This window comes from Neodiprion lecontei, chromosome 6, assembly GCF_021901455.1.
Source record: "Neodiprion lecontei isolate iyNeoLeco1 chromosome 6, iyNeoLeco1.1, whole genome shotgun sequence".
Classification (NCBI taxonomy): domain Eukaryota; kingdom Metazoa; phylum Arthropoda; class Insecta; order Hymenoptera; family Diprionidae; genus Neodiprion; species Neodiprion lecontei.
This window is the reverse complement of record NC_060265.1, coordinates 25015097-25027196: the sequence shown is the minus strand read 5'-3', so window position 1 is coordinate 25027196 and position 12100 is coordinate 25015097. Positions and strand designations below refer to the sequence as shown.

The window sequence follows — 12100 nt, the reverse complement described above, 5'->3', positions numbered from 1 at the left end:
TTTTCCCTCTTGATAACGTCACCATGCTGATTTCGCGATTCGAGATAAGAGTCAAACAAAATATGACACAAATACCTGTTACCATCACCGCGGTTGCGTAACCGCGATATAAATCGGATTTCGATACACTTTGAGATAATGGGATCAGATCCAAATCATGGCCGTAAGTCCGGCAGGCAGCGTATAGCTTTCGCGTCAAGCAATAAGCAGCATAAATCCAAAGAGCTATCGGCGTATTGAAATTTTTCACGAGGTTGTTTGGTATCGAAGAGAACGATTAGCTGTTGCAAATTACAAGTAAATAACAATAACAAAAATAACAACAATAATAATAATAATAATGAGTTGTATGCATGTACGTATGTTTCTTTTCTGCCCGATGATACAGCCGACGCCCACGCGATAGCTTAGCTAAAGCCGATGAATCACGCGTCAATTTTGAAAAAGAAATACACTTAAAATAAAATAACAGGCTGATTTGCGATCCACGATCACCGGCGGGGATGGCGATAAGGTAGTACAGAAGAAAAAAAGAAAAAGTGAAATAAAAGAACGACAAATACGCGATTGAGGAATGAATGAGGGAATCGAAGCGGACTAGGGGAGACGATATGAAATAAAATCGCCTACATGAAAATCGTAATTTACGGAGGAATTTTTTTCCTCTTTCTTGTACCTGTATGTACCTACCACACATATATAAGGATGGGTATAATGTACGATACATCATGGATATGGTACACGCAGAAACTTTGACTGCGTATATATATATATATATATATATATATATATACCTACACATACATCAAGAATATTCAACAAATGTCGCGAAATATTCACATAGTTGTACCCCGCAAAGACAAAAGCATTTTCCATAAATCTTTGGCTATTTTGGCACAAGTCGTATCGCGGTAACGCGGCCTCGCATTATATTACACGAACGACCGTTTTCTGGCGAAAATGTCATTTGTTTCCTAGCAATGCGGCGGTATTTTCATTCGTTGACAAGTCTCATTTATACACGGTGAATCGTTCCATCAAGATAAAAAATAGAAATATTTTTTTTTTTTTTTTTCTAACAGAAAAAAAAATATTGAAACAGTTATTTAGAAAAATGGAAAGAAAAATTCGGGGAAAGAAGAGAGTAAAAAAAAGTGAGAAAACAGTTTGTCAATGTCTGTCCGGATACCCGCACCTGATATTTCTCGCCAGCGGAAATACACGCTAAATCATCGCTTCACAAGGGGATGGCCCAATCGCCCACAGTTCTAATTGTGAGAGTCATAGTAGCAATGACATAGCGCTTTGGTGCATAGTTATAAGTGGCACGGTTTAGTGGCCTATAGTTCCATGGAACACATAAATAAACGATGTACACAGACTGGAACAGCCCAAATTTTACGTTTTACAAATTCCGCAGAAAATTTCGTACTGAAAATTGCACGTTCCGAAAAAACCTGCGTTATTGATACAGTGAAACGCCTTTTTTCTTGCATCAGACAATGTGAAAGGGTGTCGAGTAAATTAATCCGCAATGCTTAATCGATCTCTGTCTCTGTGCTTTTCACAGGAAGCAAGAGACACCTCCAGCTTTAACTCCCGTAGCAGTGTGTCGCCTATTTTAGGAAGAGGATCGGTGCGCCCAATCCTACGATTCCAAGCTTTTTCACATCATAGCAGAATCGAGACTGCGATGCTTCGATTTCAACGCAGGGAATTTTTATCGTGGATGCGATCGGTATGTTTTTATTTTTCTCTTTTTCTGCAAGCGCGAATAAATTTTTTATGATCTTTGTTCGTTTGGATTTCTGCACCCTTAAAATTGGCACTGAACCGAAACTCTAGGACTTCAAGTAATACGGATTAGTCTATAAGTTTTCAACATAGATATGATGAAAAAACTTGTCACGATACCGCAAACCTTATGTCACTAATTTTTCAGCCTATTTTCGAATGATCGTTTCAGCGAATTGGACAAAATTGTTGCCTGAAATGTTGCAGAAAATCTTCTCGATTTAGTTTTTTTCAACTCTACCAACATTTTGCAGCTGCATCTCTTTCGATTCTTTTTCTAATATTGTATTGCATTCCTTTGGACGAATTAGATACAAGGCATTTTTGAGACCTTTATTCTATACGGTTTTTGGAATATAAAATTTTCTACTTCGATGATTTCCGATGCAAAACATATTTTCAACCGACTGTAACTTCCGAAAGCCAAACTTGATCATCAAAGTTAAAAATTGGAATTGTTCTCATTGAAAGGCATTGTTTAAATAAACAACTCGAAAGTGTGCAGCATGCTTAGAACAATGAAATTGTGCTCCCAAATTGAAAAACCAAATTCCCGCATTGTAATAATCATTTCGTACATTGCTGTCTAACTTAGGCACATTTTTATTCTTTCAATTCACGGAATGAACAACAAATTAATTTCAATCGGTATGATCACGGCGAACGGGGGGAGGGGGGTGTTTACTATTCTCATTTCTCTGTTAACAGACTCCTTACTTCACCGCGTCATGAAAGTATAACTACGTTTCGCTAGGCTGCAACAGCCCTCGTTGTTTATTGACACCGGGGGCCACAGATGCCTTATTCTTCTGGATAATATTTTACAACACGGCCTGTAGTGTCGACTATACCGAATAGAGGCAAAAAATGTGAAAACGTGCTTCGGTTTTTCAAGATTTTAAAAATTTCTTTCGTCCGAATTTCTCACGAGATATCCGTTCGATACGTTATTTGATATATAGTATAATAATTCCACTTATATAATAAACATATATGTACATTAGACTGTCTCAGTCATCAGTCTAATGTACATGAATGAAAGAAAACTCTTAATCGTAACGGAAGTGAATTCGTGGCAGAATAATGGAAATGAAAGTAATAAATTTAAAAAAAATTGCATATACCGCCGAACCCGAAGGAACAAATCAGCGGTCGGACGGAGTTTTAAAAATGTTGCGTATCAGTGACCGGGTGCGCCATCTACTCGCGTTGTGAGGAGGTGTTTAAAAATGGTAGTTTTTACCGGCGCAATCGGTGTGCGAGTTGGTTGAGCGCATAGCGAGAGGCGAGCCAACATAACCCAACCTAGCGTAAACATAATCATCACGGAAGCGAGACTGGAGTGCGGAAATCGTTGGGAAACGGGCGAACCTAGATCGAGCGAGGGTCGCGATTCGGGCGAAGATGCACCGTCGTCCGTAGAGGGGGGGATGATAGAATATTTGAAAATTCTGGGGCGCCGATCAGGCGTTAAGAGAGGGTTGAAATACGGCCCGAACCTTCCGTCGAGGCGACATACAGCCGCGCACCGTCTCGCGAATCGTCAAATTTCGCGTATGCGGATGTGGGATTCTGGATCTTACCTTGTCGGTGGGCCCTGGGAGGGCCCTGGGAGTTCGGCCAATGCTGAGGAGCGGCTTTGTCGATCGCGGCACTCGAAATTCGGACCGCGCGAATTCACTTGTCACAAATTAAAGTAACACCACTGACGGCGGCCATACTGCGATCAGGCATCGCTGGTCGTCCGGCAGCTCGGCTCTGGCAGCGTTTCGGGGAATCAGTCTCTGAGGGTTCGCCGACAAGCGTCGAGAGGGCGCCACCGTGCGGTCTGAAGGTGGCTTCGACCGGCCTGCCGACGGATACTCGCCGTCGAACGCTATGGCTGACAGTTTTTGCTATTTCAAGATAGCGGTTGCGTGTGTGACGACGGTGTGCGCCGAGTGTCGCTGAACCTAAAACAGCCTGTCCGCCGCTCCTTTTATTTCTGTGCAAAGTGAACCACACTCGACTCGAGATGTCCGAGGCTCCAGCACCGATGGTAAGTGCATGACATTACCCACCGTTCCCCCCCTTCATGCCCCTGTCAATTGACAACACGCCGGTCATTCGCGCCCGGCTGTGAGACAGCTGCTGCTAAAAAATCCAGCCTCTCGTCGTCGGCCACCCGGAGCAAATTATCGTCACTCTCCTTATTATTCTTCGCCACTCGTTACGTCAAGGTACGTACGTATGCATGTACGTACACAACCGACCGCCGGGCGCACGCGCCGCCTCGTCTTCCTTCTTTCCTTCCTTCCTAGCGTCGCTTGGCTGCGTGTGTGCTTGCCTGTGTTTACGCCGGCCGTCGGGGTCAATGTGATTCCTTATCAATGCTCAGCTGTGCGGTCGGGGCCGCCTCGCCTTCCCCTTCCTCGCCTCATTCATTCCGTTCGAAACCCCGTCGGCTTCTCTCTCTTTCTCTCTCCCGCCGCCATGTGCACCCGCCATGAGGCGTGCGTGGGTGAATTACAGCATTTAAACTCCTGACGTCACGCGTCAAAGTCGACGATCGCAATTGTCACGCCACATTGTCTCGGCGTTGCATCTCTCCGTTTACGCATTGTAAGATTCGTACACACTGTGCCCTAGATTGTATGTACATAGGCGGCGAACGTAATCCTGATTACGATGTCCTGATTTATTGGAGGAGGATCGATTATACAGAAATCAGTTCTTCGGCGAAAATGTTCTACAGAAATATTTTTCTACCGAATACTTTCCGACAGAAAGGAATTCGAGATTCGCATCAGAAATAAACCTGCATGAATTATCTTACAGAAGAGCTGTTCTACAGAATATTTTTCTACGGAACAGTTTTATAGTTATACACACTCAACACAATACCCGTACTACGAAACACAAATTCAACGCAGATAATTTAAATTAAATTAGATTAAATGAAATCAGAATGTATGATTTTGAATCGATTCGATGATTGCTCCGAATTTGCGTTGTGTCAAACACAATCTGTAAAAAAATATTCTACGGAACAATGTTCTGTAGAACAATTCTGCCCGTAGAATAATTCATGCAAGTTTATTTCTGATGTGAATCTTGAATTCCTTTCTGTAGTAAAATATTTCTGTAGAAACGACTCTATAGAACATATTCTGTAGAACATTTTCGCTGTAGAATTGATTTCTGTAGAACCGAACCCCATTCGATTTACTTCTTCCTGATTGTTTAGTGCTTTTCTCGCAATGATTGTTGTCCATGTTTCAACCTTCTGGCTATTAAGCTAACGTAAGAGTTGTGGAATTTTATTTGCTCGATGTCTTATTGACGGTATTATCTCGGAATGTTGATGCATAATAAAATCGTCTTATGTAAGGTTACAGACCAAATATTCACTGCCATTGGGGACAGTCTGAACGAAGAATTTCCAACTAATCGAGTTTAAGGAAATCGCTTCTATTTTACATTCCAAACGATTCTATAGTTGTATCAGGTTTTCTGTACCTTCATTTCACAGTTGTAGATACGACTCTATGATAGGTGGAAAAATATATTTTTAGCTGACAAAATCTTTGAAGAAAGTGAATCACCTCGTTCACAGCAAATCAACGTGATTATTTGACATACCGGTACGAAATTGAAAAATAAAAACTAAATATCATATTGAGTAGCATCAATGAATTATTGAGTAAATTATAGTTAAAATTTTATCAACCATATCGTTGGATCTTTTCACATCACGCTGTTATTTTTCGAATACTTTGCTTCCGTAATGTTTTTAGTACACTGTACGTATATTCTTTCTAGAAATACGCACTACTTTTCTTCTCATCCTGATCTTATTTTCTTCTCTTTTCGTATTTTCGTATTTTTGTATTTTTGTATAATATACACGAGACGCGCGTCGTCATGCTTAAAGTAAATATTCCCTGTTCTTAAATCCCTCCGTTTACGTAATCATTTGCGACTCGCCATTATGTCCACCACACGTGCTATTAACGGGGTCTCGTATCCCCGTTATCGCTTCGCCGGAGATCGCCGCAGGTGCCTGTACAAGAGTACATACATTTTATCGTAAATATCGCAATATTATTCGCAATCGCGATTTACGTGAGATTTAGCAGGGAGTACTTTATTATTGATTGACAGCTGTGAGATTTCCAACACGTTTGATACGCAGTTTGAGTGTGCAGCTGATTGCTATATAAATATGCGCCGTTGTACCGTGAAATGTTTGGTGTTTAAATTGTAAGGAATGGACGTCGAAACAACTTATTTCAGATTTTACTCTGCATAGACCATACGTACCAATTGACAATGTATATATAGATACTGTTGTACAAACTTTTTCCAAAAATCCAATCTCGAGAAGTGTAATTAAATTTTCCATGGCGATGCACATGATCTCGTGATATTGAAAATTTTATCAGTGCAACGTTTACGATGTGTTTGGTAAGGCCTTCGGTTCTACAGAAATCTATCCTAAAGAGGAAAAGTTCTGCAGAGAATACCGTACAGAATCTCTTCTACAGAAATTTTATCCCACCATTTTATACGCTTGTCTGAAGCTCAAAATCAACACACTGATATTCTTCAAACTTGAGCACTGCTTCGAAGTTATCGAAAAGTAGGGAAACAGTGATTTTTCTACGTTTCGTTACGTTAACGTTACTAACTTCCGCTAACATCAATCTAATGAAAATGTCATAAATCCTCAAACAATTTTGCACTAATCAGCTCATTGATATTACCAGTATTAAAAAAAAAGTGACCAATTATTTCTTTAGACCGTTATTCTTTCTCTTTAGGTGTTTCAATTATTTCTTGTCTTGGCAAGCAGCGTTTTTAGCGGAAATCCGCTACCGCGAGCACGAAGGTTTTTCAGATTTTGAACCTTCCGATAAAATACGGTAAAAACCGCAAAGTTCTCGATTACGATTTTCGTGATTAGAAATTAGGGCACCGAGGCTACCGTTTTCTCAATCGCAACCCGGAAACTCGGCCGGGCCAGGCACAACGTGTATATTTTAGATAAACACAGATGCAAACAGAGCCGGCGAGGCTCACGTGCCTGTGCCGTATTTGTTATGGATTCAAGCAAGAAGTGTCCCCTCGAGATGATTTCCATTACACAAAGTTCCGGGCCGTGGCCTCAAAGTCTGCATGCACGTAACGCGCCTCGAATCGAGGATGTTGTCATTTGCGTACTATCAAGTATTCGCTTTTGTTGTTATACGTCCTACGCGAGAGTATCGGAAAATATATGGGACACGATATCGAATTTTCAAAGACGCGAAAATTTCTTTCACAGAATTTAAACATGCCCGAGGTAGCCCAAACGTAGGAGAGCCAGAGCACAAAAAGTCAAAGTATAGAATGTCGTCGGTAAAAATGATGTGATGGTTTTCTGTACTTTACTTTTACACTCTTTCACTTTTCTATATTACAAGTTTCTTACTGTAACATTTTAAAATTTTGCAAAACAGATTTTCGCGTTGTTCGAAAATTCTACATTGCGATCACGTCTTATTTTCTAATATTTCCAAATCATCACCCCCACCTTTCTGCTCATCTCCATGTCTACTGCTCGATTATAATAAATTTTCAACCGCTGCCGTCGTCGACTCGCTTCATCTCGATTAATTTTTTTCTCATCGCACAATAAACGAACTGCCGCGTAATTGAATATTCACATATTTATAGTCATCCAGCTAGAATTTTACTCGGACATTTTTACGATTATAACCGTATAAATCATCATTACTAACGCTATTTTTTCCTCATATTCTCATCCTCATGCAGCAGCAGCGGCACCAGCGGCTTTTATCGTACGTTCACGCATAGCAATCACTTATCTCTCCTCGGGATGTGCCAATAAGAATTCGAAATGATTGTGATGTAAAAATACGAGCACTTAGCTCGCGCTATGTCGCGTGGCGCGCGTGTATCATGACATACGCGCACAGGCCTCTGTCGGGGCTGCGGGTTGGATGCTCTCGGGAATTGCTAGTACAGGGCCGTTCACCCTGTGACGGCCGACCTTGTCCCGCCCCCAGGGGTTGGAGCACTTTGGCCGCTGTCTGCTGCGCAATATACACACGCTGGATGCCCGATTATTGCTTTCCTGTTTCCGCGTGCGGTTCTTCTACGCAACTCGAATAAACGGATACGCGCGAGAGCGAATCGTTGTTCGTCGGTCGCGTTAAATTTCTGATCGTCGAACGATTGCATCAGAATACGGAGTGCAAAGGTTTGTCGTCTCTTCTTCTTTTTCTGTTTCTCATATCACTCGACGTGGGAGAAAATGCGTGATATCTTCGTCTAAATTAATCCGGAATGAATATTTATCTCCGTCTCGAATTTCTCTTATTCTTGCCCTCGTCGTTTGCTTTTTATTTCTTCTCTCCACTTTCAGGCTCATTTCATCCCGAGCTATGCCACCTTCTTATTATGTATATATATACGTATTTAGCCACCTTGGGATTTACAAAATTCAATCGGTAGTCTGACGCGCAGGCGCAACACAATTCGAGAAGTGAAATTGAAATTCATCGTACTTTACATATTTTTAAAAAATTTCCTGTGCAGATCTCTGACAAAGTTGGTTAATACTAGGCGTCGCATGTTCCAATACGTATTTTGTCTGTATTCTGCGTTTTTCGTTTCACGATATCAAAAAAGTACGCATTTCTTCAATCTTTACGTACGTATCTAAAATAAATTCGACGAACAAGGTAAAAGGCAGGCAAAGAAAAAAAAATTATTCAATAATTATTAATCAATTCTATACAATCCGTTGAAATTGTTTTTGGGTTTTTTTATTTATTTATTTCACGTCGAACTTCTCAGTCGTTGATATTTGCCGCATTTTTTCGTTTCATCTCTTCTTTCTCTCGGAGGCCGGACGGACGGAGGACTAGAGTTAAGCAAATGTCGGTAAGGTATATTTAGGAAGGGTTTAATGTGAGATGAGCGCCACCCACGAACGCTTGCGGCTGACTACTTATATTAGAGGGAAATCATTTCCCACGCACCGACACGTGCAGACTGCGAGATACGATAGTAGAAGATTCGTCTATCCAGGTTTCTGCGCACTTTCAAGGTCGACCTCTCTAAATGCCACAAGCTATAGCGACTACCGCAGCAGCTCTTTTATACTATCGGGTAACCGTTTTATGTCAGACTCGTTCGTGCCAAATAACCATTATACACTTTGCACACGTAGCTGTCGCTGCTTTAAGAGTTATCCGAAATTGATCCTGATACAGACTTACGCTGATCTTCGATGATACCTGCATTCTAGCTGCACACGATCGCTTATGCTTCATTTTTATGTGGAACCATTTGAGGGACCATTTGACCTGCAGATTAAGTGACGAGTGATTGGAAGATTTTGATAATTTTACGTGATATCTAATAATTTCACTCGTTTCACGCGATTTCTCTATAAGCTGTAATACTTTAGATGATTACAATTTCGAATATGCATAGATGAATTGAACTCGGATTTCACACAGTTTTCAGTGATTTCGAGCAACTGATTCAACCGTAATTTGTGTTAAACGATCAATAGATTTTCAACCGATTTCTCGTAAGAATCACTTGATGCAAAGTGGTTTGCAATTCTGCAATAATTGAACGGTCCCTCAGAAAAAGTCTTATTCCAAATAATGCTACTCACGATATGCACTTATAAATTACGCTATCTGAAACCTGAGAATAAGATGTACATAAAATTTTACAAGGATGATGGAATTGTATAGACAAGTTTCGATACTTACTTTTGCGAATATTCTGCACCGCCGCTTTGAACCGGCTCGTGGAAAACCGGGACGTATAATAGTAAAATTGGATCAGGACGGGAAGTAACAGCGATGCCTTTTGGGATCGATTCTCGTGACCGATGTCGGTGATGCGTTAACGATCAGGAAACCGCATCAAGGATATCATTGGGGAATACGCGTGCAATGAACGCGTAGGTGCGTAATCGGTGGCAACCGGTGATAATAACCCTGCATAACGATCGGCGATGGTTAGGTAGTAACAATGGTTCAGACGGACGGAAGGGGGCGATTTTCTTTTAGGACCTGTGCAGGCTTTCCAGCAGCAGTAGAGTCAGAACCAGCAGCGGTTACATGGCAAGTCCGACTCGAATATACGTACATTATACATACACACACACATATATATATATATATATATATATATATATATATATATATATCTATATATATATATCGATTCCCATTGTGATCGTCGGATATTGATCTTAATTTGAATCTACAGGGATACTTTAATTCGGATCAATTGGTGATTGGTGATATTGGGGTCGTATCAATCAATTATCTTATTGGAAAATAATAAAACTGACCGCCGAGACTCGCGTTCACATTTACGGACAATGGTTGGATCGTGAATTATACAGGCATTGTATCAGAGTGTGCGGTGGTGTATTTGCAAGGGAAGAAGATGATGCGGGAACGTAAAATAAGGCATAGGAAACGAAAAAACAGAGAATTAATAATTGTCAAACAATCTCTGTAGGATAACACGATGTGGCGCAATAAAAGCGGGGTTCGGAATTTACACATAGGTGCTAGTTTTTATTTTCACGTACGCGAAAATAAAAAGTCAAATGAATGTTAAATACGTCAACGTGAATGAGAAATATTCTATACGTAAACATAATATCATTGAATTTCATACGAGTTGCTTAATTATTTATCCGATCGTTACATTCTTCTTCAGAATAATTCGCCCACGATTTTTCGTCGAGTTTTTTATTTTCTCGCGCATGTTATACAGCTTGATCAATTGTATTTTTAAACCCACGTGTACGCATGTATTATTATAACAGGAAAATTGTTTAATGAAATTCCCTGAGTTACAGAGATACGATCTCAAAACTGTTTATCTTTGAACGTAGACCGCGATTGTCGCTCGTTATGGAAGAATGCTGATTGCAATTTTTCCTCCTTCTTGTCGTGATCGCAATTGCATGCACAAGATTCTGTAACGTAAAAATAAAAGTGTAGTAAATCACAACGCGGACGAGGAAATTATTGCGTATACGGAACAAAAAGAAAAATTCGTATTATTTTCGTGGGATGCAATTACCCGCTAACCCCCGGTTCTCGAGATAGGTTGAGACATCCGCTTTTCATGTGCGGTAGGATGACGCTGGTGACGTTATAGCGCGAGAACTGCGACGAAGAGAAGAGTCAACTGTAGTAGCCGGCACGGGTTCGCCCCTAATTTGCGGTGAATTTAATTTATCCCGATTGAATTTCCCGCCTGTGGGAATTTCACGAGAAACACCGGAAACAATAATCTCAATTTAGACAGCCGGTAGCGGCGCGGCCGCCGCGGTTCGGCAAAGCATTAGCCCCGCATCCTTTGGCGGCCTCAGCTTATGGCTGTAACTGGATTTCGACGAGAATATAGGGGCAGGGAATTAAAGGGTGAAAGGGACTTCTGTCTGGGTCGAGGGAATGAACTGGCACACAGAAGGAACACCGGACAGATTAACCGGAATCGAGGAGTACCGGGCATCCCGGGGTTGATGTACACTTTGCCGCAGTGATTCACGATGATTCGGTTACGTTGGCAATGCAGAATCAGCCGGCAGCGCCACCGCCGGCCATCTTTTTAAACGTAACCCAACCCATGATCGTTGAACCGAAGGTAGCGTCCATAAATTACGTCATCGACGGGGAAGGGGTACAGAAACAGAAATCATTACGTCATATGTAAAGAGTTGAAATTTACAAATAAAAAAATATTTCTATTAGCGCGGTCTCGCGGAGGCGCTGTGGCTCTCCTATCGCAAGTATACCTATACATTGGACTCGGAGCCGTATGTAAAATGTCAAGGATTAGATAAGGTTTCTGTAACGTATACAGTTCCTTTCGTTATGCTGCTTTTGAAAAATCTTTAGCCGAGAAATTGTGTTACACACCTAAATAGAAATAGGAGCGGGAGGGGAGAGGGGGATTTTTCTCATGCCATTTCAAGGAGGGGGGAGGGGGACTATAAATCTGACAGAAGATGACAAAAGAGGGGGAGAGGGTAAAAAACCCTGAAAATTTGATAACGTAATTTATGGACGCGCGCTAAGCCAAAAATACAAACTCGATAGTCATGGTAGAATCGACAAATAATCATTCCATGGCTGTACCGTGAAATGAAAATTTAATCTCAATATTTCAATTGTACTATCAATTGCTGTGTTTTGATATGTGGAAACAAATAGAACAAAAGTATCGTTACCGAGGTGATGTATTTCCTTCAGCTGTTCTTGTTATCATACTT

The 12100-nt window shown here is 41.1% G+C and overlaps 1 protein-coding gene across 1 annotated transcript in view; it reads left to right on the top strand.

Annotated features, from left to right (window-relative positions):
* Positions 1-3701: 3701 nt before the first annotated feature.
* Positions 3702-12100, top strand: part of LOC107223053 (3-phosphoinositide-dependent protein kinase 1) — a 329093-nt gene continuing 320694 nt past the window's right edge. Inside the window, exon 1 of the mRNA XM_046744443.1 lies at positions 3702-3832. Within this exon, the coding sequence (XP_046600399.1) occupies positions 3809-3832 (24 nt within the window). The 5' untranslated portion in view covers positions 3702-3808. The remainder of the gene's footprint in view (positions 3833-12100) is intronic.